The 26884-nt window shown below is 35.7% G+C and overlaps 1 protein-coding gene across 1 annotated transcript in view; it reads right to left on the reverse strand.

Annotated features, from left to right (window-relative positions):
• Positions 1-26884, reverse strand: part of LOC113083312 (cilia- and flagella-associated protein 58) — an 88242-nt gene that overhangs the window by 59426 nt on the left and 1932 nt on the right. The window contains exons 4-11 of the mRNA XM_026254463.1: positions 26655-26811; positions 25596-25790; positions 25147-25284; positions 23100-23259; positions 18352-18434; positions 16367-16558; positions 9177-9338; positions 7436-7582 (exon numbers count right to left, since the gene is read on the reverse strand). Coding sequence (XP_026110248.1) covers positions 7436-7582; positions 9177-9338; positions 16367-16558; positions 18352-18434; positions 23100-23259; positions 25147-25284; positions 25596-25790; positions 26655-26811 — 1234 coding nt within the window. The remainder of the gene's footprint in view (positions 1-7435; positions 7583-9176; positions 9339-16366; positions 16559-18351; positions 18435-23099; positions 23260-25146; positions 25285-25595; positions 25791-26654; positions 26812-26884) is intronic.

Below are 26884 nucleotides of genomic sequence, written 5' to 3' on the forward strand. Positions count from 1 at the left end.
GACGCATCCTGACAGGATTGGAGGTAAAACGTGAAGTCGAGAATGATTTGCTTTGACAGCTGTTCCATGGAAATGTAATGAACCCAAGTTTGTCACCATTTACCAAAGGGTGATATTGACTTTCCGTCATAGGTGTAATATTGCTGACAATTGTTAGATATGTGGGTTGGCTGACAAAGTGTATCTGACAAATGAATACCAGAGGTGACAATGACAGAGGTGCAAATCACCTTTTTGAACCAGTCAGCCTGAAGAAGTGAACGAAGTGTGACCTTTTATGCAAAGAGTTGAGTGTGTAAAGTAAAACATTCAGATGTCTTTCAAACATGTCTTCCAAGTATTTTCCCACCATGAGTTTCTTGACCTCATTTTTTAAAATGAAGATTAAAACACCAGCAAAAAAGAAAAAATAAACAATATTTTTTTCTTTAATGCATGGACTAATTTGTGAGATGATCCATGTTCTCCAGCATGATTTGAGAATGTTTCAAAGAGCATCTTGTGCTTCAGTGGAAGCAAGAAAAGTTGACCTTTTGTGCAAAGGAGTTGACATGATCATTGTCACAAACCTGCTTAGTGAAGCAAGGTTTTCTAAGGTATTTAGTTATATTTCCCTTGCTAACTCCATTGACATTGTTCATTTCTAGGTTCAAATTAAAATGAACCTAGATTTTCAATGTTTCTAAGAATTTTAAACCCCACTGCAGCTGTAGCTATATACTCCACTAGTGAGAAGTTAGTCAGTCAGTTACAAAATCTGTCCCAAGCTTGTCAACCATATAACATTTCCTTGCTTCCCATGTCTTCTTTCACAGTTCATTATGGGCACAAACCCAAGACTAACCAAGAGACATCTCATAAGAATAATAAATTAGATAAATTAAGGTTTTATGAGAAAATGGGCAAATGGCATGTTCTCCTGCCTCCTTCCATCTGCATGTGGCTAAGAACTTTACTGAATAATGAATTTCTCATATTCTATAGCCTTCCATCTAAAGCAAGTGAAGCAAGGGGCAAATGACAAAAAAAAAAAAACATTATGAAATAAAAAACTAAACAGAAATGACTGTTAACGACATGATAAAAGGCTTCCAACCACTTGTAATTACATACTCCTTAGAGCACAGAGGGTGAAACGGACATGGTGACATTTTGAAAAATGAAACATGACTTCTTATGATAGCAGAGTTTGGGAAGTTGCTTTGAAACTGAAGCATCCCACACTACAAGCTACTCTCGAATCAGTAATTACAGTAAAGCTACTCTTTAGATGGAATCTGCTAAAGAAGAGTTTAATTTACATTTAAAATCTTTGGACCCAATGTTTCCATCAGAACATTTCCCAGGGCGTAACTTTGCCTCCATCGGCCTGGCTACTTATTTCCATTGTTTCATGGTCCAGACCTTTATTACTGTCCTTTATTGCACTACAGCATACCAAGAACGCCCAGAAGGTTTGGAGATACTCTGACTCAGTTATCCAGCCTTTTTAGTCTTTGTCAGATTCACTTGCTCATTCACTTGCTCATTTTTCCCACTTCCAAAAACATGAAATTCCAAAAACCGACTGTTCACTCGCTTCTCAATAAATTGATGTCATTCAAACAAACTGATGGTTCAGATGACTCATGTAAACCTCAAGTGAACCACTTGAATGGACTGTGTAGACAGTTTAGAAGAAACTTGCCAGATTTGTAGCATTCCACCATTATACCATTTGTTTCGGGAAAAGCTGGCGTGTCTTATGAAGACTACTAAAAATATAAGCTGTTGCGTCACTAGGTTTGGCAAATGTTATAACTCTAAAAATACTTCACAAGATTTGTGAATGCAAAGCCTGTCTTCATTCACATGTTCTGGATCTTTCTTCCTCTTGTTAAAGAGGGAAACATATGATGGTTTTGACTTGAGAAGTGGTGGAAAAACAGGAAGGAGAAGGCAGAGGAACCAGAGAAGAAAGCAGAGGTAAATTGCAGCTCTGGGGCACCTGTATGCTTTAGAGTACAAAAGGCAAAGGGTGAGACACAGGCTCACGAAAAAACCAAGAAAACAAATGAATGAAGGTGAAAGAAAGGAATGCCAGAGAGGGTTACATAAGCCTGCAGTGAACTCCCTATCAATTTAAAGTTTTCTGCATCATGTCCCCGCGGCCCCTCAAAACATGAAAGATTGCTTTTGTTCGTCATTTCTCTCTCTCGTTCTTTCTCTCTAGTTGTTTGTCGATCTTCTTTGCTCCGATTTTCTTTCCCATCAGTCTATTTAAGTTCTTTTTGCTTTTTGTTTGTAAAGTGATGCCTGAAAAAATTACACTCGGATGACAGGAAAAATGAGTAAGTCAGGTTTCCATGAAACAATTTTACACTGAATAGTTAGTGCAATTAGAAGAGGCAATTGCTTAAGTGTTTGTTAATTGTGCATTTACTTTCATTTAGTTTCTTTTTTTTTCGTAGAACCTAATTAACCCCTTACTAGTAACCCCCCTTTTTTGGCATGGAGACCGAAATTACATACCCAAAATAAAAAGGTTTCTGCTCATGATTCTTTCTCACTAGATACATAACCAACCTTTGTTCACAAAGCTGACACTTTAAAGTTTACTGTTCAGGAATCAGAATCACTCAGACTGTTATGATAATAGAGATATATAAGCTCAAACATAAAAACAAAAATAAAAATATTAAAACATATGTTTTAAATGTATTTAAAAAATGTTGATGTAGGAAATGAGTTTGAAAACACAGTGTAGCTAAGGCCACAAGTCTTCCAAGACTTCATAAAAAATTTCATAATCGAATCTGTAAAACTGTGAATTTTATGAAATATTTTCTAAGGCCATGTCATGTGTGTTTTTAGAGAAGGCTCATCAGATTGATTTATGGCCCTTGTCATCTCTGTAAGATCTCACATGTAAACTTTCCTGTTCTCTTTGTGTATGTTTCACTGTTGAAAACTGCCCGAATCATGATTGTATTGTTCTCACCAAACGGTTCTTTCACACCTCCGCCAAGTATGACACATTATCCGCATTATTCTTTTATCATTATTCTTTTGTTTTTATTCCACCTTTATTAGCCTTGATTGTGGTTTTTCAGGCTTTACAAAGCAACAAAGCAGCGATCTCACTTCAGTCTCTCTTTGCATTTAGCCCTTATTTATCAAAAGTCTTACTATAAAAATACAACAAAACATTTTCTTACGACCTTACGTGAATTATTGAGACAAAAATGCATTATGAAGAAGAAAAGCACCTGCTATTAGAAGCATTGGTGCTAACGTTAGCATCAAGCTACATCTGACAATTTATGAAATTATTAATACACTTTTACTCAAAACTCACTTTAAACCCCGATCGAGTGTTTATAATAACTTCCTTTAGCGATCAGGGGTGGAATTTGGTCGTTTACTGTTGTAAAAATATGTTATTTGTAGCCTTTTTCATCGCTGCACAAGTTAGCATTTCCGATGTACATTTTTGATTTTTTTTATAAAAACGCCCCAGATCTCAAGAAATTCTCATACCAAGCTTTACTATCGTAATCGCGGGTTTATTATTCGGATATTTTGTGTGTACAGAGGTGTTTCAGTGTTGTTTTGGCCAGATAACTACCAGGAAGTGTGCAGGAAGCATGTGACACGATGCGGCGGTGTCCAGATATGAAACTCTAAGATTGACGTTTGAAAGACCCAATCAGAGTCTGAGTCACCCACCGCACGAGCTGTGACTACTGCACGCACACAGAGATCGCTGGGAGAGGCTGTTTATCATCTGATCGCGTAGATCCGTGGAAAATGAATAGAAATGACGATTCTGTCTGAAGAAATATGAAGTAAACATCAGTAAATATATCCATATATCTCCGCAGATATGCATCTTTGGTCTAAAAATCCTTATTGACGCTGTTCAGTGAGTCTTTGTGAACACAAATAAACCGCTCTTGATGTGACTGAATACGAGTGAGTTGTGAATTTCTATTCAAAATGTGGCATAATACGGATTTATTATTTTGCACTCCTGACATAAATCACTAAATATCTGTCACTGCAACAATGTTTTATCAAAATATTGGTCAAATATCGAAGCTTGAGTCTTTAAACTTTCCATTGATGCACAGTTTGTCCAGATGAAGTAAGACAGTGATGTTTAATGTGCTGTGAAAGTGAAACAATAATAAACTGGGGCCGTCAGCGATGTTTGCACGCAAAGGGGTTAAAACACTAAACAATTCTCTTGTAAAAGAAAATATTCTCTCTTAAAAACAAATGTTTTGCTAAAGCATAAGCACACGATTTGGGGGTATTATATTAAAAAAATAATAATAATAAAAAAAAAAAACTTCTCTTTAAAATTCCTATAATCACTACATCATTTTCCATGGGAAAAACTGATTATTACTGGAAATTAACACCGACTATTAATAAATACAAGGTATTATATTATTATATATAAAATATACAGGTATAGACTTTGTAAAGATGTTACAAAAAATCTATACCAAAACATACGCTATTCTCTTCTACTTGCTGTTCATCAAAAAATCACATAAATTAATACATTTAAATTGTAATAAAATACATTCAAATAGAACAGTTCTTTTAAATTGTAGCAATATTTTACAATATTACTGTTTTTGTTGTTGTATAAAAGTATAAAATATTTTTTGAAATATATTTTTACAAATCGTACCAATCCCAGACTTTTGAAGGCTAGTGTAAATCTTGGGAAATGTTGATTTAAAATGATAATAATGTGAAAAAACTGAAATAACTGCTAGCTTTGACTTGAACATCTACTTGGTCTAAGGCCAGACTTATCATTGAAAAACTGTTATGGATGGAGTTAACTGGATGAATGAAAGAGCAAAAGAAAGAAAGAAAGAAAGAAAGGAAGAAAAGAAAAGAAAAAGAAAGAACAGACTGAAAGTTTAACTTCAGCTATTTTTGCTGCAGGATATAAAGACCTTTATGACTCATGAGTCTTCATGATTATGAATTACCTGACTAAGCATAATGTTTCTTGTCTAAGATTCTGGTCCTCTAGAAGTAAATCCAAGTGCGCTTGTTCTCGATGATGATTGGTCTTTTTCTACTGTTCTCTGTGGCTTTCCTTCATTAGTGCAGGAATCTAAACACAGGGAGCACTGAGCTTGGTTCAAACATGCCTCTTACTTTGATTTGCAAGAGTGAAGCATGCTCTCCAAACATTATGTTGATCTCTACCATGAGAGCATCAGCATTTGTTGAGTTCACAGACTTTAGTTTGCTCTGTAAAGTTTCACAACGTTTCAGTCTTCAGTGCATCTTTAGGTCTTGTCTCTCCTTTTCTCTTCCATTGGGTGTTTTTCCTTTTCACTTCATGGTTCAAAGGAGAGGTGAACATCACAGCCATCATGCTTCCTGAGAACCAGTCAGGGAGCCAGACAGCACCTCCTGTGGCATGCTGGGTAAGCTGCTCAAGTTGGGTAGCTGCCCACCAGCCCTCGAGACCCATTTTCTTTTATTAATGAATCTTTCTGTCTAGTTCCTTACTAATGCACACACCATATTTCACCCAGAATGAGCTTTTAAAGATCTTCGACAGTGCTTAATGCAGTGGGATACCAGGAGAGGATGTTTAAGAGCATGTAACTATACACTTCCTGAGACAGCATTTGGATTAATCAAAACAGACTGTCAGTTATCCATGGATCTGTTTAGTTCTGAGACAGCTGAGTCGAGATTTTCCACCCGGTGTCGTCCAGAACTCCACAACCCTCCGCCCCATGCATAGAGGAACCTTCCAATCTGAAACCATCTGTTCGGACCACTGGACCACACTCCCCTGAAACAATCTGTTCAGGCTGATGGAGCGATTTCACCGTGCTCCAGATACAGTATTAACATATAGTGGGGTCCAAAAGTCTGAGAGTTTATGCTGGTTTCTTGGTTTAACATTTTACATTACATGTATTACACACAGGCACTGTACAATATATATATAGTATGATTTTATATATATATATCATTTTATAGCTTCAATACATTTTATTATTTGAACTTAAAAGTAAAAGGCTTCTTTTCTGTTTTGCCTTATTTAAAGATTTGATTATACACAAATATTTAAATGTTTCTGTAATGTGTAATGTGTAATGTGTGCTTATGTAAGAAATTTGATAATTTAGCTAAGATCCTTGCAAACAAGGTCAACACAACAATGATTTAAAAATAAATTAAGAATGAAATACTATAAAAAACGAATCACCAAAAATAGAATGATGAGTCAAAGTTTACTACAATTTAGGATATTTATTATATGAACATTTTTATTTTTCCCAAACCTATGACAAATACTGTACATGAATAGCATTGCTGCTGCTCATTTACTTATGAAGAGTATGTGGAATATCAAGAAATTGAGTTATGTTAATGAGAAATAGTCCATAAATCAAACTGATCTTATGCGTTCCAGTGTTAAATAAATACATTTTTAATAATCACTTAATTTCATTGTGGTCTCAGATGTTTGGACCCCACAGTATAAATTCACTGCTGCATGTATTTTCTTATAAAGGTCCATAATGCATGTGTGGATTATAAAATACATGTAGAGCTATACTAGGATTAGTGGCTACTTTAGATCTGTTAGAGCTGGGCAATCACATACTCAAGCTATTTCTCTCTCGCTTCGTCTCTCTCTCTCTCTGTGACCACACCCCTCAGTCTATACCTCAGAACAAGGTCATATATAATTTACAACTCCAATAACCGCCAAAAAGCATTGCATATTCATTAAGTCTTTCATGTCAGATGTTGAATTTGAAAGTGCATAGAGTCAAAGCCCTCTCTGAACTCACATTTAAATTTCTGTCATAAAATATGGAGTGATCTTTTGTGTTTTCTTTTATTTCTTTCCTTTTTTCGTGCCGTCCTATTTGATATTCCAATATTATCCTTTGTGAGGGTGATATTGAAAGCTTGTGACACAGAGAAGGAGAGACATGCCATTGTATTTAATAAGCACAAAGATCTCAAAAGTAATAATAAAAGGATTATGAAAAATATCTCCTCGAAGTTGAATGCAAGGTTACTTTTCTTATGATGTCTGGTCATTTCAAGCACCACAAATGAACACCTTTGAGGACAATGACCAGTATATCACTTAAAAAAAAGAAAAAGAAAAAGAAAATCAGCTTTACCCTTAAATCAACTTCACCCTAACCCTATCACCAGCTAAAGAAGTAAAATATTTTGGTTTCTATTTCTGCACTTTGCACTGTAAAGTCCATCTGTACAATCTCATTGGTTTAAAATAAAAATTTTGCATTACTACATGCTTCATTGAAAACATCTCCCATCATGCCTGGTAAGGATACTGACTAAGCATAGTAATGTTAGATTTGAAAGTATGCAGAACTAAGATGGGGAGAGACATGTGGCAGTGAAGGATGAAATGGGTTACCTTAAGATTTTCCCGTTCCCTCTCTACACGCTGGAACTCCTGGCGCTCCTTGTCTAGAGCCACCTCTTTTGTGGTGATTTCATCTTTTAGCTGTTCGAACATGTGGTTCACGATCTTCACCTTGCGTTTCATCTCAGCGTTCTGATCCTAGAAGTGAACACCGGGTGGTGTGTTAGATATTGGCCAAACTTATACAGAAAGACAGCTGGGCAGACAGGTAGACAACCACCCTAGCAGATTCACACTAAGAACACAGCAGGAATGGGTCATCAGCAAAAAACTGACAACAAAGGACAGCCTTTTATAGACCTGAAAAATAAGTCTTCCACTTGAGTTTCTTACTGCTGCTTTCAAGGCTTCCTTTCCGGTGTTGACATTTTCTATTGATACAGAAAGTTTCAGGTTTTTCTTTTATATATATATATATATATATATATATATATATATATATAGGCAATAGACTTTGTTTCATATCACAGCTATGAATCTTGATTTGCTAGCGGTTTGCATGTGTCATTTTAATTAGGTAAAAATTTGTGCAATGCAGGATTAGTCATCAATATACTGATCCATTTTCCTGAAAGAAAAATACTGTATATTTATGCATAAATGCATATAGTACAATTCAAAAGATACTACTATATATATATATATATTTTAAACTTTTATTTTATTATTCTTTTTTTATCACTTATTTATTCAGCAGGGACAAATAAATCCAGAATTTTTTTTTTTAAATTCACAAAAATATTAAGTTGTTTAAAGCAACTTTTTCAACACTGATAATATGTTTCTTGGGCACTAAATCAATAGAAATAATTATTTCTGAAGGGTCATGTGACACTGGAGACTAGATCTGCTGAAAATTCAGCTTTGCCATTACACAAATAAATTACATTTTAAAATATATTCAAACAGAAAATAGCTATTTTGAATGATTTTCTATTAATTTAATTTTTAAATGTATTTATTTATTTATTTTATTAAATGCAGCCTTGGTACAAGTCCAAACAGTAGTGCATATAAAGGTGAGGTTTGTAAGAGAATATTAGCATACAGATGGTTTCAAAGCTTATAGACACTGACTAAAGGCCACTAAACTTAGATTTTACGGATATCAGTGAATGGTCTTTCATGAGGAATTAAAGTTTCATGACTTTTGGATAAATTTAGCTATTTCAATTTCTACGTAAGCCAGAAACATACTGGAAAGATATGAGGGTGAGCAATAACAGCATTTTCATTTCATGATGAACTTCTTCTTTAACTAACTTGCTTAGCAATAGTAACAGAAGTGGCAGTAGACATTCAAACCATGACAGTATCGGACCTGAAAGAGAAAAGTGACTATATAGAAAATGAGTTCACACTAATTCTCCACTATCGAGCTCCTTACGGTAATGCGGAGAATGCAACTTGTGTTGCATTTTGAATTGCATTCTGACACATTTCGCAATGCATCAATGCCTGAAAATGTGTTTTGTGTAGCTAGTAGCTACATTCATGTACTTTCGTATCAGGCCACACAGCAGGGAGGCTACCTGCTATTTCAGACTTCCTGCAAATGGGGCGATTTCCCGGACAAAGATTAATGTTCACACCCCCCTACACAAGCTTCAGTTGGGCGAATTTCCCAAAGCAGTCATCCCATGGATCCACTGGCCTCTATGTCTGCTTTCATGCTCAAGGGGAGCAGATCTGTAAGAGGAAGGTCTACACACACACATATTTCCACCCTTACCTTGGCCTCAATCAGATTCTTGCTGAAGAGGTTCCGTTCTGTCCTGACATCCTCATAGAGGTTCTGCTGCTGCTTCAGTTTTGTTTCAGCTTCTGCGATTCTCTTCTTATACTCAAATATATGCATCTCCTTCAGTTTAATGTGCTCAATATTCTCAAGAACCTGAAAAGACCGACAGAGACAGTGGGGTTAAATCTGGAAAACTACAACTAGTCTTTAGCTCTGTTTGAAACCTTTCTCTGTTGTCTACAAAGCAGCTACTTTCTAAGCATCCTACCTTGATTGAGAGTACAACGGTAAATCACATGCACACATATTTAGCTCACACCGTTAAAACAGACTTGGATAACACTCAAAAATATCTGTTCAGATTGTAATCTTAAAACCAGGAAGAAAATCAGCATTTCCGAACACAGAATTGTTTTAAAATGTATGTTTAAGTCACGACATATGATTTATGTTGTAGAACAAAACATGACAGTCACTTTATATGTTAAACACAAACCTTATTTTACTCATAAATCAAAAAACACTATTCTAAAAAGCCATTCAAAACTTCCCCAGGGTTCCCATTGCGAATTAGCATTACAAATTAACAACACGACTAAACAGCTCTATAGAGTATAAAGTTTATATGTTGCCAAGCTAACACTCTAATCGCCACAAAATCAAGTACTGAGATACATTTTATTTAAATAGAGCATTATAGATGAAATTCTTAACTAAGGTCATCACACAATTGCATAATTCCCGAATGCATATTACAGTCAAAAATATTGAGTAAATAACATACAATCAGTCAAAATTTCTTTATTCTTCAATAGTTGTTGTTTTTAGTGAAGAACACTAATTTCTTCTGAAATAATCAAATGAATTCAACTCACCACTCTCAGTTTCTGTTAATAATATATTATAGTTAATGTATAGTTAATATCATATAGGAGGCTTTCAAATATTTTGTTGGACACTGGGGGGCTTCGATTCAAAAAGGTTCAGAATGGTTTGAAAGAAAGGCAGGCCACTGTAATGTATGATTTCTTTATCTGTGAAAGATAAAGCTGATGCTCCCATAGATTTTGTTCAAAACAGGGTATAATGTGTGGCAACTTCATTTTGCCGCCTGCTGCTTCATACCGCCTTTCTGCAAAAACATTGAAAAAGTGTTTATGTTATTCATCGAGAGGTTATGCAACCTTGCACTGATGCAAATACAGACCCAGAATTGCCTTTACCTTTCTCCTCACATGTCATGTTTTGATTTGCTTTCTTTAACTCAGATATATTCACATCAGAAGAAGTTTAGACAACCAAACAACTTTCAAACTGAATTTCACTGCAGTCTGAATAGTTGCCCATTCTTGTTAACCTTTTCACTTTTGCATTTATCAAAGCACAAAAAAATTCACAGTTTCAGTGCAGTTTGATTGAAATATTACTAAAAAATATATTTACTTTGCCCTGTGCACAGGCTTAAAAAATACAAGGGAATTTAGAAAGGACATTAAATTGATGGCAGAATGTGTCCAAGGCAATGCCATTCAAACTCACATATACTACTGTACATAGAGGATTAAATAGGTCCTGTAGTGATATTTTGACAACAGCTTTCAGACATACACGCCAAACACATTGTGTCTGTAGAGATAATAACGGTGCATGTGTCAGATGAGTCCACTGGCTGTAAATACTCAGCCCTTCTAAAAGTACTGAGTAAATAATCAACCAAAGCATGAGAAAATAACACCAGTCACTTCGCTTAAATTCAGCAACTCACAATTCAAAGCTCCGGGGCCTTATAAATCAAACCTGAGAAGAACACATAATTTCTCCATCACCTCCTCTATAAATCTAGCTAAATTCACTGATCTGAACCTGGCAAAAGTCATACTTTTTTATCCCCTTAAATGTCATCCTATAGGACAATACATTGGTTTTGTCCACTGTGTGATTATGTGGAGCACCGCAGTGCATAGAGACATCAATCATGTCAGATGTCAAACAATCAAACTTAGAAAAAGTCAAAAGAGAAATAACGTTACAGTACCATATCTTTACATTACATTTATATCTTCTAGTATATGAAAACACGTCCTCTTCTAAAGGAACAATTATTTATATGTCAAGATTTTGTATAATAATGTTATTTTTCTATATATATATATATATATATATATATATATATATATATATATATATATACCAAAAGTTTGGACACGCCTTCTCATTCAAAGAGTTTCTTTATTTTCACACTGAAGCCATCAAAACTATGAATTAACACATGTGGAATTATATACATAACAAAAAAGTGTGAAACAACTGAAAATCTGTCATATTCTAGGTTCTTCAAAGTAGCCACCTTTTGCTTTGATTACTGCTTTGCACACTCTTGGCATTCTCTTGATGAGCTTCAAGAGGTAGTCACCTGAAATGGTCTTCCAATAGTCTTGAAGGAGTTCCCCGAGAGATGCTTAGCACTTGTTGCCCTTTTGCCTTCTGTCTGCGGTCATCTGGCACAGCACCCCATCACTCTCCTTCTTGCTCAAATAGCCCTTGATGCCTTCAGTGTGACTCGACAATTTTCATAGTCATGAAAATAAAGAAAACGCTTTGAATGAGAAGGTGTGTCCAGACTTTTGGTCTGTACTGTATATATAATAAATAATGTTTAAGAAATTTTAATGTACAGGTATATAGGAGAACATACATGCTCTCATTATTTTAAAGGTTCACCAATAAAATGCTAAGAAATTTTTATCAGTCTTATAATTCAGGACTAAAAGATAATCACCCTTAATAGTTTTCTATAAATAACATGCCATTACTGATGGTGGAACATTTGTGAAATATAATGAGACAGTCTGGCGATGATATGAACTGGCCTTATAAAAATTACAGACTGAGGATCTACAGTTCATTACATTGGTAAAGACAGCTGTTTTCTAAATAACTACTGTATGTAATGCAATGCTAGTGTGTGAAGGGGGCAACAGATAATACTGCAAATAAATGTTTAATATCACTCACACGTTTTTTATGAAATGTCTCCAAGACTTGAGAGCAAAGACGGCATTCTTGCACAGTTCCCGCAACAGCTGAATGGGAATGCTAACGAATAGCTTCTAGATTGTTTGAACCGTGTTTCTTATTTTAAATCTGAAGAATTTTTATTCTCTGCAAAGTACTAGCAAGCTACAGTTGTGGAGTCAGATCTCAGGAGGCAATCTCAAAACCATTAGCTAAGAGCTTTTTCAACACGCGGCTTACTAATGCTTACGGCTGAGCATTTTTTACCTGGAATCAGATTATTAACTTTTCAAAAAAAAAAATCTCTCTGAAAGAAACCAAATGTAAGCAATGCTGAATACATGAAAGCGATGTTGTGCCTCAAATAGCCTCTGGTTCCTAGGAAACTGTGATAGATGTTCCAAAATAAACACCTTCTGCAACACAATCTTCATGTAGCTGAAAAATGGAAAAAAATGAAGGCGAACTCTTGCACTGTGTAAGACAGTATAAGGAGTGCTGTGAGTACAGGCAGAATCTATAGATAGAAACCGTATGTCTGTTTCACTGTTTACACTGTAATCCTTGTTGATCCAACCAACAATCAGAAGTGAGATATAACTTTTCAGGAAATATTGGTTTTAGGCTTAAAGGCCATGTTGCAGGTTAACCACCACTTTCGATTAATGGGTACATAAATCACTCAAGATATGTATATAATTTTTAAAATGTCTCAAAAATGGTCTTTTACGCATCTCGGTGATGACGTCACGTTGGGGAGAAGTGGAGGAAAGGTAGCCTCAGCCTAGTATGATGCCGTGTTCTAGGCAACCCGTAACCCGTGCACTGGAACGGCAGTCAAACCCATGACTTCTCACCCATGAACTCGTACTACATCGATGTACTCTGAGTTCCAACATCACACAGCACGCAAAACAACAATGACAGCCCCTACGGATAATACTGCCTACGGACGCAGTGTTTATGCAAGTGGTACACGTTGAAAAAACGATTTTAGGTCAATGTAACGTTGCAACAAAATAAATAATCTAGCTATAATTCCTTGCACTCAGAAAGTTTGCCGTAACTTGCCTGGAACGGTACAAAGTTGTTAGTCATGGTATGAAATATTGATTACGAGCTCAAAAACCTGCCTGGAACGCAGCATCAGAACTATAGCGACTGACTGGGATGAGGAAGAGGTGGCAAGAGCCAACATGTATGATGGCCCGCAGCCGTATAATTTCAAACCTGCCAGACATGAGAGGGCAAATGAGGAATTGCCAAGAACTGATGTCCGTCAAAGTCAATTAAATGCATGGTACGAGGAGAATGAGTGGAGAGTTGGTGAAGTGTCCCGGTGAGTTGCTATCATTTAGCAATGAGCATTGGAGCTAGTCTACGAGCAGCAGTGCACAATAACGACACATATATATATTTTTTTTACTGTCACTGAATAGCACAGAGTTAAAAATCAACGTTTTCTTTATATCTAGTGGCAGTGATCATGACGTTAGTTCAGATAAGTACCGGCAACCTTTGTCATAGTGTCGTAGAACTGGTAAACTATGTCTTTGTCATCTAGAAATAGAAGGCATCATGCTAGCTATATGGGCGTTTCTAAGCGTTTATCTCTTCATCCGGTGAAAATGTTGTTGCAAACGTAGCTGCGTGTCTGTCGCTGTGTTTGGCAGGGAAGCTTGTGCTGTAGGGAAGTGAGTGCGTTTTGGACGCTGTTGGACGATATCTATCTGTCTGTCTGTCTGTCTGTCTGTCTGTCTATCTATATATCTAGTCTATCTATCTATATCTGTGTATTTATCTATTTATCTATAATCTGCGCTATCTGAATACTCTTGTCTACTACTCGTCTCTCTCTAGTCACTAGTCTCAATGCTTTCAAGACAGGCTTTGGTAAATTCTCTCCTCATGATGAGGTAATGCAATGCATTGTGGGGGAAAGGAGACCACTGTAAGATAGTGCCTACTTTTTTGTATTATATTCCGTTTTGTGATACCCAACAACATAAAATACAATGGATAACAGTTTAAATGTTTATTACCAACAAGCAAATTGCACAAATTTGTTGAAAAATTAACCCTGCAACACGTTCTTTAAAACCAGGGTTAGGTGCTTCTACACCCTTGTTAATCAGTTATTATTTCACACTGATTTTAGGAATAAATTATGGGTAGGGTTAGGTTTATGGGTAGGGACTGTGTTAAGTCTTTAGGGTTAGGAATATGGTAAGGGTTAGGTTAGGTAAATTTCTGATCATTTTATTGCAAAAAACACAGTTAATTTTTGTAAAATCCTGGCAATATTTTACAGTGTAGATGCAGGTAGATTACACAAAAACAGGAACACTATTATATGGACTATATTATGTTTGGGCTTATCTCTCCAAGACAGAAAGAGAGTTAGAGGATGTGCCTGGAGCTGAATGTAAACCTGAATCCTCCTGTTCATGCTGCAGTGCACTTTCTCAACATAAAACATGAGAAAACAAATGTCAGGGCAAATGCCAGGATGCTAAGGGGTGTGTCAACACACACACATACAAAAACAAAAATACTGATTTTTTTCTGGACTACTGTTCAAGAAAGATATTTTTAGTACAAATTTAATGACCATCACATCATAGTCTGTAATTATAATTAACACCATAGCTTTCAGATAAAAAAAAAAAGCCTCAACAGATGGTTTTAAACATTTCATTTAAAGGAATAACTTGAGAGCAGCAAAAACTTTCTAGCAGCAAATTAAATGTCTTACTAAGTGATTATTGGGCCAATCAGTCATCTAATTTTTTATTTTTTATGCATCTAATGCATTTCCACAAGTATGGTATTTAAATGAATGACACATTAACTGAGAATAGCAGGTGAAAACATTAGCAAAACTGTAATTTTCTCATGTTATAAGTTCTCTTATAAAAGGTCATGGTGAGATAATGAAGCAAACTGAAGAGCTCATTTACAGGAATAGTTCTCCCCAAAATAACAGTCCTGTCATCATTTACTCATCATATGTAGTTTCAAACCTGTATGTCTTACTTTAAACACAAAAGAAGTTGGCACAATAAATGACAACAGAATTTTCCTTTTTGGGTGACTGGCCCTTTAAAAAATGTAGCCTATCGATATAAAGTTGAAATACCATCATGTAATTAAAAAAGGTTAAACATCTGACTCAATAAGACTGTTTTCTAATTATGTTGATCACGGCACGCTTGACTTAACTTGATAGTTGCCCATTATACGTAAACAAGTTTGCCATAAGTCCCTAGAAGTTTCTGGCTTGAAGTATGTTTAGAGCGGCACACACACATCGCTCTGTTGCGATAGCAACAGTTTTATATAGTGATCAGTAAGATGACTCACACAAGCATGCTAAAGTACTACAGAGTGAAGAAATGCCTTCAGGGATTACAAGTTAAAAACCAAGAGACTCTCAACTCTCAACAACTCTTAGAAAGTAAAACATTGTAAAACAAAGAAATGTGAGGGGATTTTAAAAAATGTCACTCTTAGGCCTTAAACATACTTTATGCAAGTATGAATGTAAATACATGAAACTACACAAGCAATATTTAATTTATTGTGTTTTGAAATGGGATCAAATTCAATATACATCTGTGCAATAATGTCTTGCATTCTCAGTACTGCCACAGGGGGCACTATAGCTTACATTCAATGTTCAGATAGATAGATAGATAGATAGATAGATAGATAGATAGATAGATAGATAGATAGATAGATAGATAGATAGATAGATAGATAGATAGATAGATAGATAGATTCTTTTTTCTTTCTTACCTTTTTCTAATTTAAATATTTTTTAAAAGATTGTCTTTAAATTTATAGTCATTTTGTAGGTTTTTCGTCTGTCCTCAATTTCACTTTCTTTGCTCTTTTGTAAAATCCCTACAACAAAAGCCACCATTAATGACATCATCCTTCAGAAAGTGACATCATGTTTGGTTGTTTAGCTTGTCTCACTCTAAATCATTCTAAAAAAAAAAGTAATAAAAAAAAAAAAAATACAGACACTAGTATGATAACATTAACGTCACAATATGGCTAAAAATGAACAAAATTAACTTCAAGGTGACAATCTCAATCCTTCACTAAGCAATGGCAAACTTGTGTGTGTATGTGTGTGTGTGTGTGTGTGTGTGCTGTACCTTCTTGGTGAGCTCACTGGCCTCGTTTATGTAGCGATCCCTCTCTTTCTCCAGCTGGTAGATGATCTTTCGCTGTTTCTGGGCTTCGTCCCTGTAGTTTAAAATCTCCTGTTCCAGACTCTTCTTTGACTGTTCGTGTAGCTTAACAATGGTCTGCTGTTTGTCTGTTTCATTGGCCGCCTTGATCATATTCTGGAAGAAACATGCACACGACGACACAAAGAGGTTATGCAAAGATTAATTTGTAAATATACTAAGCAAAAGTGACTGAAGATTCTCAGAAATCAAACATAAAAAAACGATGTTGAGAATAGGATGATTTTATTCTGTTATATATTGCTTTTCAATAGATCAAAAGAATGATTCTCCTAAGTAAGCTGATATCTAAAGCTGTGTTTGTATGCCACAATGTGTGTGTGTGTGTGTGTGTTTGTGAGACAAAGTGTCTCCTGTGCAATTAAATATGAATATCCTGTTATTTTACAATAGCAATGCAATATTCAGCATGTCAGCAGAAACATCATGGACCTTCTCTTGTTTTCTGAAATCCATCTGTGCATCATAACAGCGTGGGGAAGCTACAAGAACTTTGAAAATGCAGAACAGCTGCAGAATATTAACCCTAAGGATAAAAATATAAATCATAAAGACTCGCCGAAAAGCTTACCTGGTATTAAAATTAGTTTCAAGACATCCAAAGCAGGTCAAAAACATTTAAGATCAGATCACTCAAACTAGCAGAGCTAAAACACAGATTTAAAAAAAATAATTTATTACTAACTTTTATTCATAGAAAGTATGATCAAGTCACAGAAACATACCATACCACCTACCACGATCAAGGCACAGAAACATTGCAAAGACATCTTTAAAATAGTCATGTGACATCACTGGTTTAACTGTAATTTCATGAAGCTACGAGAATACTTTTTGCGCGCAAAAAAATAAAATAATGACATTATTCAACAATTCTTCTCGTCCCTGTTTATAGCGACATTTTGGAGAATATCATGATGTATGCGCCTGTTTTTCTGCATGTAAACAATTCAAGCGCATGGTGCTGCTGACATAGAACACGTATACACTGCACCTTGTTTATGTGCAGAGGAAAGAACATTCATGCATTATAATATTCTCCAACATGGCGCGGTAGGATCCTTTCTGTCAATGGTAGGGTCAGAGAGCTCTCGGATTTCATCAAAAATATCTTAATTTGTGTTCCGAAGATGAACAAAGGTCTTACTGGTTTGGAATGACATGAGGGTGAACTATCCTTTATTAAGGGGGATTTTCTATGTGATTCAATTGATTATTATTATTTTATTTTTTTTCTATTAATGAATCAAATAATAAACCTAAGTAAACAAAAAAAGGGGCTTTTTAGTGTGTGATTCATTTAATTAATTAATTCACATATTTTTTTAATTAATTAAATAATAAGCTTAGTAAATAAATAAAGGTTTTAGGCCTTTTATGTCTGTGATTCATTTATCTATTTGATATACCACTTAATTAAACAAAACAATAAACTAAATAAATAATGATTTTAAGGGCTATTTAATGATTGTGATCCATTTGATTAATTATTTGACATTGTTTAATTAATAAAACAAACAAATGCATATTTTTTTACAACACATTTAATGTGTGATGTGTAATGTGGGTGTGTATGATTTATTTGATGAATTATTGGATATATTTCACTAAACACAAATAATTATGTAAATATATAAAGATTTTAGGGGCTTTTTCTGTGTGTGATTAATTTGATGAATTATTTGATATATTATTTATTTAATTAAATAGCCTAAATAAATATATAATAATAATAATAAATAATAATCAAAATAAATACAACTGTATTAATAAAAGTTATCAAAGCCTTTCAAATTAAGATGGGTTTGTTACATTTTGTACATTTCATCAGAAGACATTTGGTAAGGAAAAACACTAAAAGTTAGAAACACGTGTGCACACACACACACCTTATTCAGGATGTCCCTCTCCCGCACCAGTTCATCTATAGCCTTCTTGTCCATATCCATCTGCTTTTTTGCAGTCTCCATTTCTAAGGAAAACAGAAAATAAAGATCTTATTATTTATTTTTTAGTTCTTCTTTCAAAGCCAGCGGGAGATAGTGCTAATTGTTACTTTTCTTTTTAAAAGGCTTTCCGCTAATAGGGTTGTTTTCTGAAGCACTTTCCACAGTCTGTGAAGGACCAACGTAAAATAATTACACAATTCAAAAAGCCCATTATACGGCTGCAGGCATAAGAAGGTAGAAAAGAGAACTGGGACACGGAAAGACTAAATGAAAGAGCGGGGATTAGCGAAACTGTGTAGCGGCCGTCAGCGAGCAGGCGTGCATGAGTGGACATTGCGGGGCCGTGCTGTCATGTGAAATGGCCATTCCATGTTCTGTCCTCACATGACCCCGCCTCCTCTTCTCCTCGGACGGCCAGCTCACTGACCCCGCTGTCACAGCCCATCTCATCAATCACCCAGCCAACCCTGATTAAGATGACCACATCCATCACAGTGGAAACCCCGATTAAGATGACAACAGGGCTCTGGCTCCATCCATCAGCCGTCAAACACCCTCCGTTCGAACCAACCAATCAGAGCCTGGAGACTTTCACTAATATGAGGATTTCTTTATAAATTACTGGCTTGATGACAAGTCTGATCATTTGTCAAACTGCGCAGATGGGATCAAGGACACTGCGATAAATTAAGTGCAGAGTAAGGAGGTTTTGTTTTTGTCATTCTATGAAACTTCCACACATACAGTACTATTTCCTCTCCATATTTAGCAATTCCAAAGTGCATAAAGAAATGAGAAGAAATGTTACAGTGAGTTCTAATTGGATCTTAGAACGGCAGGGAAAAACATGCTAAATACAAAATAATAAGAAGCAATAAACCATGTAGTAGATAAGAGCAAAATTAATAGCCGGAACAACCGTTAAAGGGGAGGAGAAAACTTTCTCTTTTGTTTTTAACATCATTTTGCATCTCTTTTGTTGTTAACATCAAAGCCTATGCATCCAAGAAACTTTTACTGTATTTTTACACGAATATTTCTCATTTAATAAACCAGGCAGATGACAGCATTTTCAGGTTAAATGACGGAAAAATTATAAATATTAAGATAATTATAAAGTATATTGTTTTTATTTATTTATTTGTGACCCTGGACCACAAAACCGGTCATAATTAGCACGGATATATTTGTAGCAATAGCCAAAAATAAATTGTATGGGTCAAAATTATACATTTTTCTTTTATGCCAAAAATCATTAGGATATTTAAGTAAAAGTCATCTCATGGATCATTTTTATATAAATTTCCTACCGTTAGTATATCAAAACACAATTTTTGATTAGTAATATGCATTGCTAAGAACTTAATTTGGACAACTTTAAAAACTATTTTCTATTATTTGGATTTTTTTTGGCACCCTCAAGATTCAAAGATTTTCAAATAGTTGTAGAGAGTGTCCTATCCTAACAAACCATACATCATTTGAAAGCTTATATATTCAGCTTTCAGAGGAAAACAGCTTCTTGATACAAAGGTCTTGAAGCAAAACCATCTTTGTAGATCCACTGTAAAGATGATTCCTAAGAACAGAGCACAAGAAACAATTTCTAGCCGCATGAAACATCACAAAACAGCCACATTAAAAGATTCCTTGAAAGTTTACATTCACATCAAAGAATAGCAGAAGGACTGTCTTTTGTGCAGCAATGCCACTAACAACCTCCTCAGACAAAGCTCTCTGGATTACAGGTCTGATAGTCAATAATTGATGAGACTGATGGAAGTGTCCAGCTACATTGGCCCTAGGGTTTCCCTGAGCAGTGCAGACTGTATGGTGTGAAGATAAGACTGAGGTTAAGCACCAACACTCCACAGACCTTGTCATTTAGCCAATGTTTTGATCTAAAGTGACCAACAGGGACAGTCCCACTGCAGCAACCTAAGAGCTGTGTTCAGTGACACAACGCTGCCGGCTCTACCGGCAGCATTCTGGTTACAAGACCAGATCTTTACCACTGTGCTATCTAGCCAATCAGACACAGCTGAAGCCATTAGGACCCTGTCTTTCCTGCATTGGGTCTTCTGCAAAATCTTTCTTCACATGCTCAGCTGGGATGGACAGATCATGGTTATCATCGGGGTAATGGATGCTGGTGTTGGTGAGAGGTCATAGTGGTTGGAAGAAGAAAGATGGAGTGAGCAAGTGTGGTGGGGAGAAGCAAGAGAAGAGCGACCAATCTGTCAAAGAACAGATTCAGATCATATGATGTTTACCACAGGTGTATGTCACAAACTACTAGAAGATGAAACATTTACACATCTTTTAAACGTATAAGCACATGGATCTCTTTAATTATGGTTTACAAATGGTTTTGCTTCACAGCTCTGATTTAACATTGGACGTCAATTTGCAAATTATGTACTGTATAAAAGTTACAAAAATGCTTGTAAAGATTGCAATGGATTAAAAGATTAAAACATTAATATTACCATGACCCACCAAACTAAATATTCTATTTAATGACTAGAACAATAGTAGCACTACATAACTAAACATACTGAAAAATATATTAAATTCAAATTGCTTTATTATTATTAATAATATTACTATGACCCGCATGGCCCATTGCATTGCATTGCATAAAATAAGTCTTACAACTATTTGAAAATATGGAACCCGAGATTGTAAGAAAATATCTAAATTCAGAGAAGTTGTCTAAATTAGTTCTTAGCTAATCATACTACTAATCCAAAAAATTTTTTTTGATATATTTCGGAAATTTACAAAATATCTTCATGGAACATGATCTTTACTTAATATCCTAATGATTTTTGGCATAAAAGAAAAATCTCTCATTTTCATTATTGCTAAAAATATAGCTCAGCAACTTAAGACTGGTTTTATGGTCGAGGGTAACATATAAATATAGCCTTAAACAAACGTTAGGCTAAACGTTCAGGATGGGGTTTTGTATTAGGTGATACATTTAAGTGACACATTTGTCTTTAAAGTGCACAACAATAGATTTGATAAGTCTTCCTGGCTTTTAAAATTTGATAGACCCATTTATTTTTGCTGTCCTATGCACAATTATACGGTTGGATCCGTTTTCTATTGGTATTATTTTGTCGCTTTGTCCCTACACAACATTTTTTAGAACGGACCTGCAACCCTTTTGGGTCACAACTCACTGATTTACAACATGATCCCGCATGATCCTATAAACATTGCTTTACAAACTGATTTTGATAGATAATTTCGCTCCATTCATTTCCCCTTTTTATTGTTTCGTTATATCACCCCTGTTCAACCTTACAAAGCACAAATAAACAAACCATTTTGTGCCTCCAGATAAAAAGTCTTAGCTCTGAACATGAATTGGACAGAGAGGCTAAGGTCACTTTATCACCCCAGAGTCCAGTGTTTCATTTTCCTAAAGACTGAAGCACACACACAGCGCCTTTGGGGGTGTGCAAGGAAATATTTTTTATTTAACTATAAATTAACAGGTTTGACATGAGCTACTGTGTCACATATGTCAATGTTTTATTGACAAATAAAATCAAGCATTATGTGAGTGTGATGTAAGTGTTTTTAAGGCTACAACGTAACAGAAATAGGTATATCACATTTGTCTTTGCGACAGTCATCGGCCCTCTAAACAACATAAATCCAAAAAAGATGTAGCCAGTCAAAAACACTCTTTGGTTCTTAATCATTGTGTGTGGAGAAGCTTGTGTCTAGTAAACAACAGTTTATCTTACCAAAAACCCCGCTATCTAGATTTTCATATCAACAGGGAAGAACAGGAGACAAACAGGACCGTGTATGTGCCGGTGGAAATGAAAATCAGACACGTGGAGAGCAGACGAAAGAGGTCAAATGAAAAAAAAAATAATTAGAATAAACTGAACTACATGTATCCATTGTTTGAATATAATTACTCTCAGCTCTATCTTTCTTCAGAACGTATTACCTTTGTTTAGAAAAAAAAATAAAGAGAACAAAGAAATGAAGATGATGGCTTTCGAACAGATGTGGAAAAGAGGTCTTAACTCAAGTCTTCTTGATAATGTTAGTCAAGGTTTCATAATGTCATCATTTAAATTGTTCATTTTGCAACCTCTCTTTGTGCAGGTTGTCACCCCAATCAAAGCAGCCCAAATATACTCTTTTATCTGATGAAACAAACAGCAAAAGAGAAATATTGTGAAGTATCACTACAATACAAAAAAAATGTTTTTCTATATTAATATGTTGTAAACAATAATTTATTCCTGTGATGACAAAGCTGTATTTTCAGCAGCCATTCCGGTCTTCAGTGTCACATGATCATTCAGAAATCAGTCTAATATGCGGATTTGCTGCTCAGTGACAAGTACGATTTCAAAATGTCTTATTTCTTAGCTTGGCTACATAAAAACAAAAATCATCACAAATTCTGCAGTCAATTATATGACTCGCTTAAATAAATTAGACCCTGCATGGAAAGAAATAATGTAGGCTGGACAGTACAGTACCAGTACAGTGGTAAAGAGCCAATGGAATTGCAAAGAATTTGAATAAATGTATAACTATGGAAATTAATTTTACTACAGTGTCATTTCATATTCATACAGATTTAAATAATACATTTGTGCTGTAGAGTTCAACTGTGGGTAAATGTGTGTGCGTGTGTATGTTCTTGCCTCTATCCAGTCCAGTAATCTGGTTCTTCAGTGTTTCTCTCTGATTCTCCACCTCCACTTTCTGTTCCTCCATCTGTCTGAGTCTCCTCTGCACCCCTTCTCTCATTTTGGTAAGTTTAGTGATCTCCTGTTTCAGCTGGGTTACTTCCTCTTCTTTCATCTGAACCACACAGGACACGAGCCATTAGTGTATGTCACTGTGTGTACATGTGAAGCCCAAACTAGTCATCACTAGTTGAAAACAACCAGGTGCATGCAGAAAACCCTTTAAAAACTCATAAATCAAATACATACACTACCGTAAAAAGTTGAATGATTTTGAAAAAAAAAAAATTATCATGCCCGCCAAGGCTGCATTTAATTTGATCAAAAGTACAGTTAAAACAGTAATATTTAAAATAACTTTTTCTATTGATTATATTTCATTAATAGCATTTTTGATTTTATTCCTGTGGCACAAAGCTGAATTTTCAGCAGCCATTACTCCAGTCTTTAGTGTCACAGAAAACTCTTTTGTTTTGATCAATATAATGAATCCAGGTTAGAAAAAAGGGTCATTTTTATATGCTATTTTACACTTATGCTTCTGTCGGCTTGGTGCGTGCATTGTGGATCGTGTTTATATCATCACTGTGAATTGAATAACTGACTGACTGACTCATATAAATGCCAATAGATACACAAGATGATAATTGCCAGCGTATAAGCTGAACACATGTACATGTACTAGGAGCAAGAATGCTCTAGAATGCTAAAAGTGTGCCCCCTTGTGGTCAAAATGAGGTTTGCGATCATTACTCATTCACACTGACTCACATGGCGAGCAGGGAGTGCCAACACTACAAACAAGGTGCAGTAAATTAGAAATGGGAATGTAGTTTGCAGAACTGTCGCGCAGGTTGACTTTGCCTCTCTCTCAAGAGTGATGCAGATAATGAAGATAGAAAGAAAGCCTCACGTGTTCAGTCAGTATGTGTGAAACAGAAGGTCTTTTTGTTCCCTTATTGGTCAATAATACTACACTACAAAAGATGTGCCCATATTACACTGAATGCCTAACAATGCAGCTTCAGCATATCCTGCAGAGAGGTGCATTCATTCCCAATGATCTCCCACCAGACTTACAAGCCACTAGAATACAAGCCAGAACAAAGAGAATACAGGGCATTTCATTAAATGTAACATTTGCTGTATTAACCCCCACAGTGACTCAGTTGGATGCCTGCCGGAAGTTTCGAGCAGGAAAGATCCATCACTAGTCTGACGGGAGAGGAAGAGGAACGGAAGCCTTCTTCGTCCTCTAGAGCTCTAATTATATAAGAGCGAGACAATTTTGTCAGATTTAAAGAGGGCAGCTCCATAAATCTGTTGGTTTGTGTGTGTGCGCCTACAGTTTGATGTCTAGAATTGATTGCCAAGTAATGTAGGGTAGAGGTTTGTACATTCCTCTCTAGGAATGAGGTGAAGTACAGTTTTTTTAATTGCTTACACACAAAATTTTTTACTTATCACACAATTTCTGAAACCTGACACTCAAACACCAGAACCACACACCAAATCTGCAGAACCATGCACTAATTCTCAGCCTTTGATTCAGTTTTCAATTTCATAAATCACTTTTTGCAAAGCACAACACACAATTCTCTCTGTAACACACGAAAATCTAACGGGAATTAATTTTATGACAAAGATGGTTGCAAATGTTTGCTTTTGAGATGTGCTTGAAAGTGCTTCATTTTGCAGGAGATGTGAGGCATTTTACATTCTGTGTGTGCAATTCTGGATTTATCTCTAAAGTTTTGAAAAAAGAGGCAAAGGTTTGAAAATGCAAGTACTTGAAAAAAAACTGTATAAGGATACTGTAGGAATAAAAATCTCCCCAGACTTTAGACATTTTTGACAAAATGTAAAATGCATTTTTAAAAATGAAAAGTATATAAAATTTTTAGAGGTTATAGTTCTTATAATTAGTCTATAGTATGCCCTCATTTAGATAATTAATTAAAGATGTGTCTGTGTGTGTGTGTGTGTGTGTGTGTGTGTGTACCTTAAGGTCCGATGCTCTCTGTTGGTTCTGTTGGGAGAGCTGCTCTAGGCTGTTGCCATTTTGTTCATTATCCTGCTGGAGTTTAGTGTTTCGATGTTGGAGTTGTTCCATTTCTTTACTGGTTTTCTCATTTATAATCTGTCAGAGAGAATACAAATTACTTTCAGAAGTTCTGCATGTGTGTGTACATTTTTTCCCAGCCTAGCTATTCCGTATGACAAAATAGTTGAAAAATGTTTTTAGATATTAGCTAAATTTGACAAACTCTCCCTCTAGAGAGGTTCTCAATACAGAAATGTACAACTTTTGTAACTCTTACATAAAGTCAGTGCTTATTCCAGAAAGTTTTCTGTAAGGGTTATGGCAGTGAACTAAGATGCCCTACCCTTCACTTTCATGATACTTTATATCACTTCTTCACCCACTGACCCTAGATCAGAGTTCCTTACTTTGTGTTCCTGGAGCTGTTGTTCCAGTTTCTGCTGATCGTCCTGCAGACGCTGACTCTGCTGAGTCAGTGATTTTATCTCCGATTGTTTGGACTCCAGGTCAGTTTGAAGCTGCTTCACTTCTTTTTCCAACTTCTCCTTCCTCCTGGTTTCCCGATGAATCTCATTCTGACGCACCTGGATGTCCTGATGGAGCTGTGAGATACAGAGAGTTTTGTTCCATTATACCTACATTGGGCACTATCCATCCATCCATCCATCCATCCGTCTATCTAGCAACAGCTACTGTGTGAAAATGACCATTACTTCACTGCTTTAACTTTTGGAGCACGAGCACTTCTAAATGGAATACATTCAGAGTTTAAAGTGGTTTGTCAGACCACTTATTGATTTTCTTACTGTGCTGTGCACAGTAAACACTTTAAGCTAGTTTATTTTGCCAGGGAGGTGACAGAGGAATCAAATCTGTCCAAATTTACAAGTTTAAGTGCCACATTCAGGGTTTATGTTCCATTTATCATAACTTACAAAGATACAAGACAAAAACTGCTAGAAATTCCTATACGTTTGAAGAGTAAGAATCCCCACACACCAGATTTCAAATATTGATTTGCTGACACAGATGGACATTTGAGACAAAAATGCTTTCATTTATCCTAAAACGTTTTCAAAATTGTAGTTAAGCACTGCTCATATTGATGCCTGATATATTTTTGAATTCATGTTTTTGCATGTTCTGGTACTCACATAAAGTTATCACAAGACCGACACTTTTAAAAAAAGGTGCTTTAAAATGTTCTTCACAGTGGTGCCATAAAAGAACCATTTTTGGTTCCACAAAGAACCACTCAGTCATAGGCTTTTTAAATAACCGTCTCTTTCTTACCTTTTTATAATCTGAAGAATGTTCTTTTGCCAGGAAGAGCCTTTCGTGAAACAGAAAGGTTAAAGATTCTTTATGGAACCATTTAGACAAAAAGGTTCTTCTATGGCATCATGATGCACCTTTATCTTTAAGAGTGCAGTGGTGTCATGTATAATGTTTTTTTTATGTTATACCTGAGCAATTGTGTCCATGGCTTTGTTCTTCTCAGCCTCTATCTCCTGCTGAGCATCAGTGGCTTTAGTGAGGTTCTCCCGGAGAGTCACCACCTCTGACAGCAGCTTGTCTCTCTGATTGGTCAGGTCCTCTTTGATCTTTAACAGATCGCCAATGCTAGACACATTCACAAAGGTTTATGAACAAGCCTTGTTCTCCATCCTCGCCAGAACACATCAAAAAGGTCCTC

The sequence above is a fragment of the Carassius auratus genome, unplaced genomic scaffold, assembly GCF_003368295.1.
Source record: "Carassius auratus strain Wakin unplaced genomic scaffold, ASM336829v1 scaf_tig00037710, whole genome shotgun sequence".
NCBI lineage: Eukaryota > Metazoa > Chordata > Actinopteri > Cypriniformes > Cyprinidae > Carassius > Carassius auratus.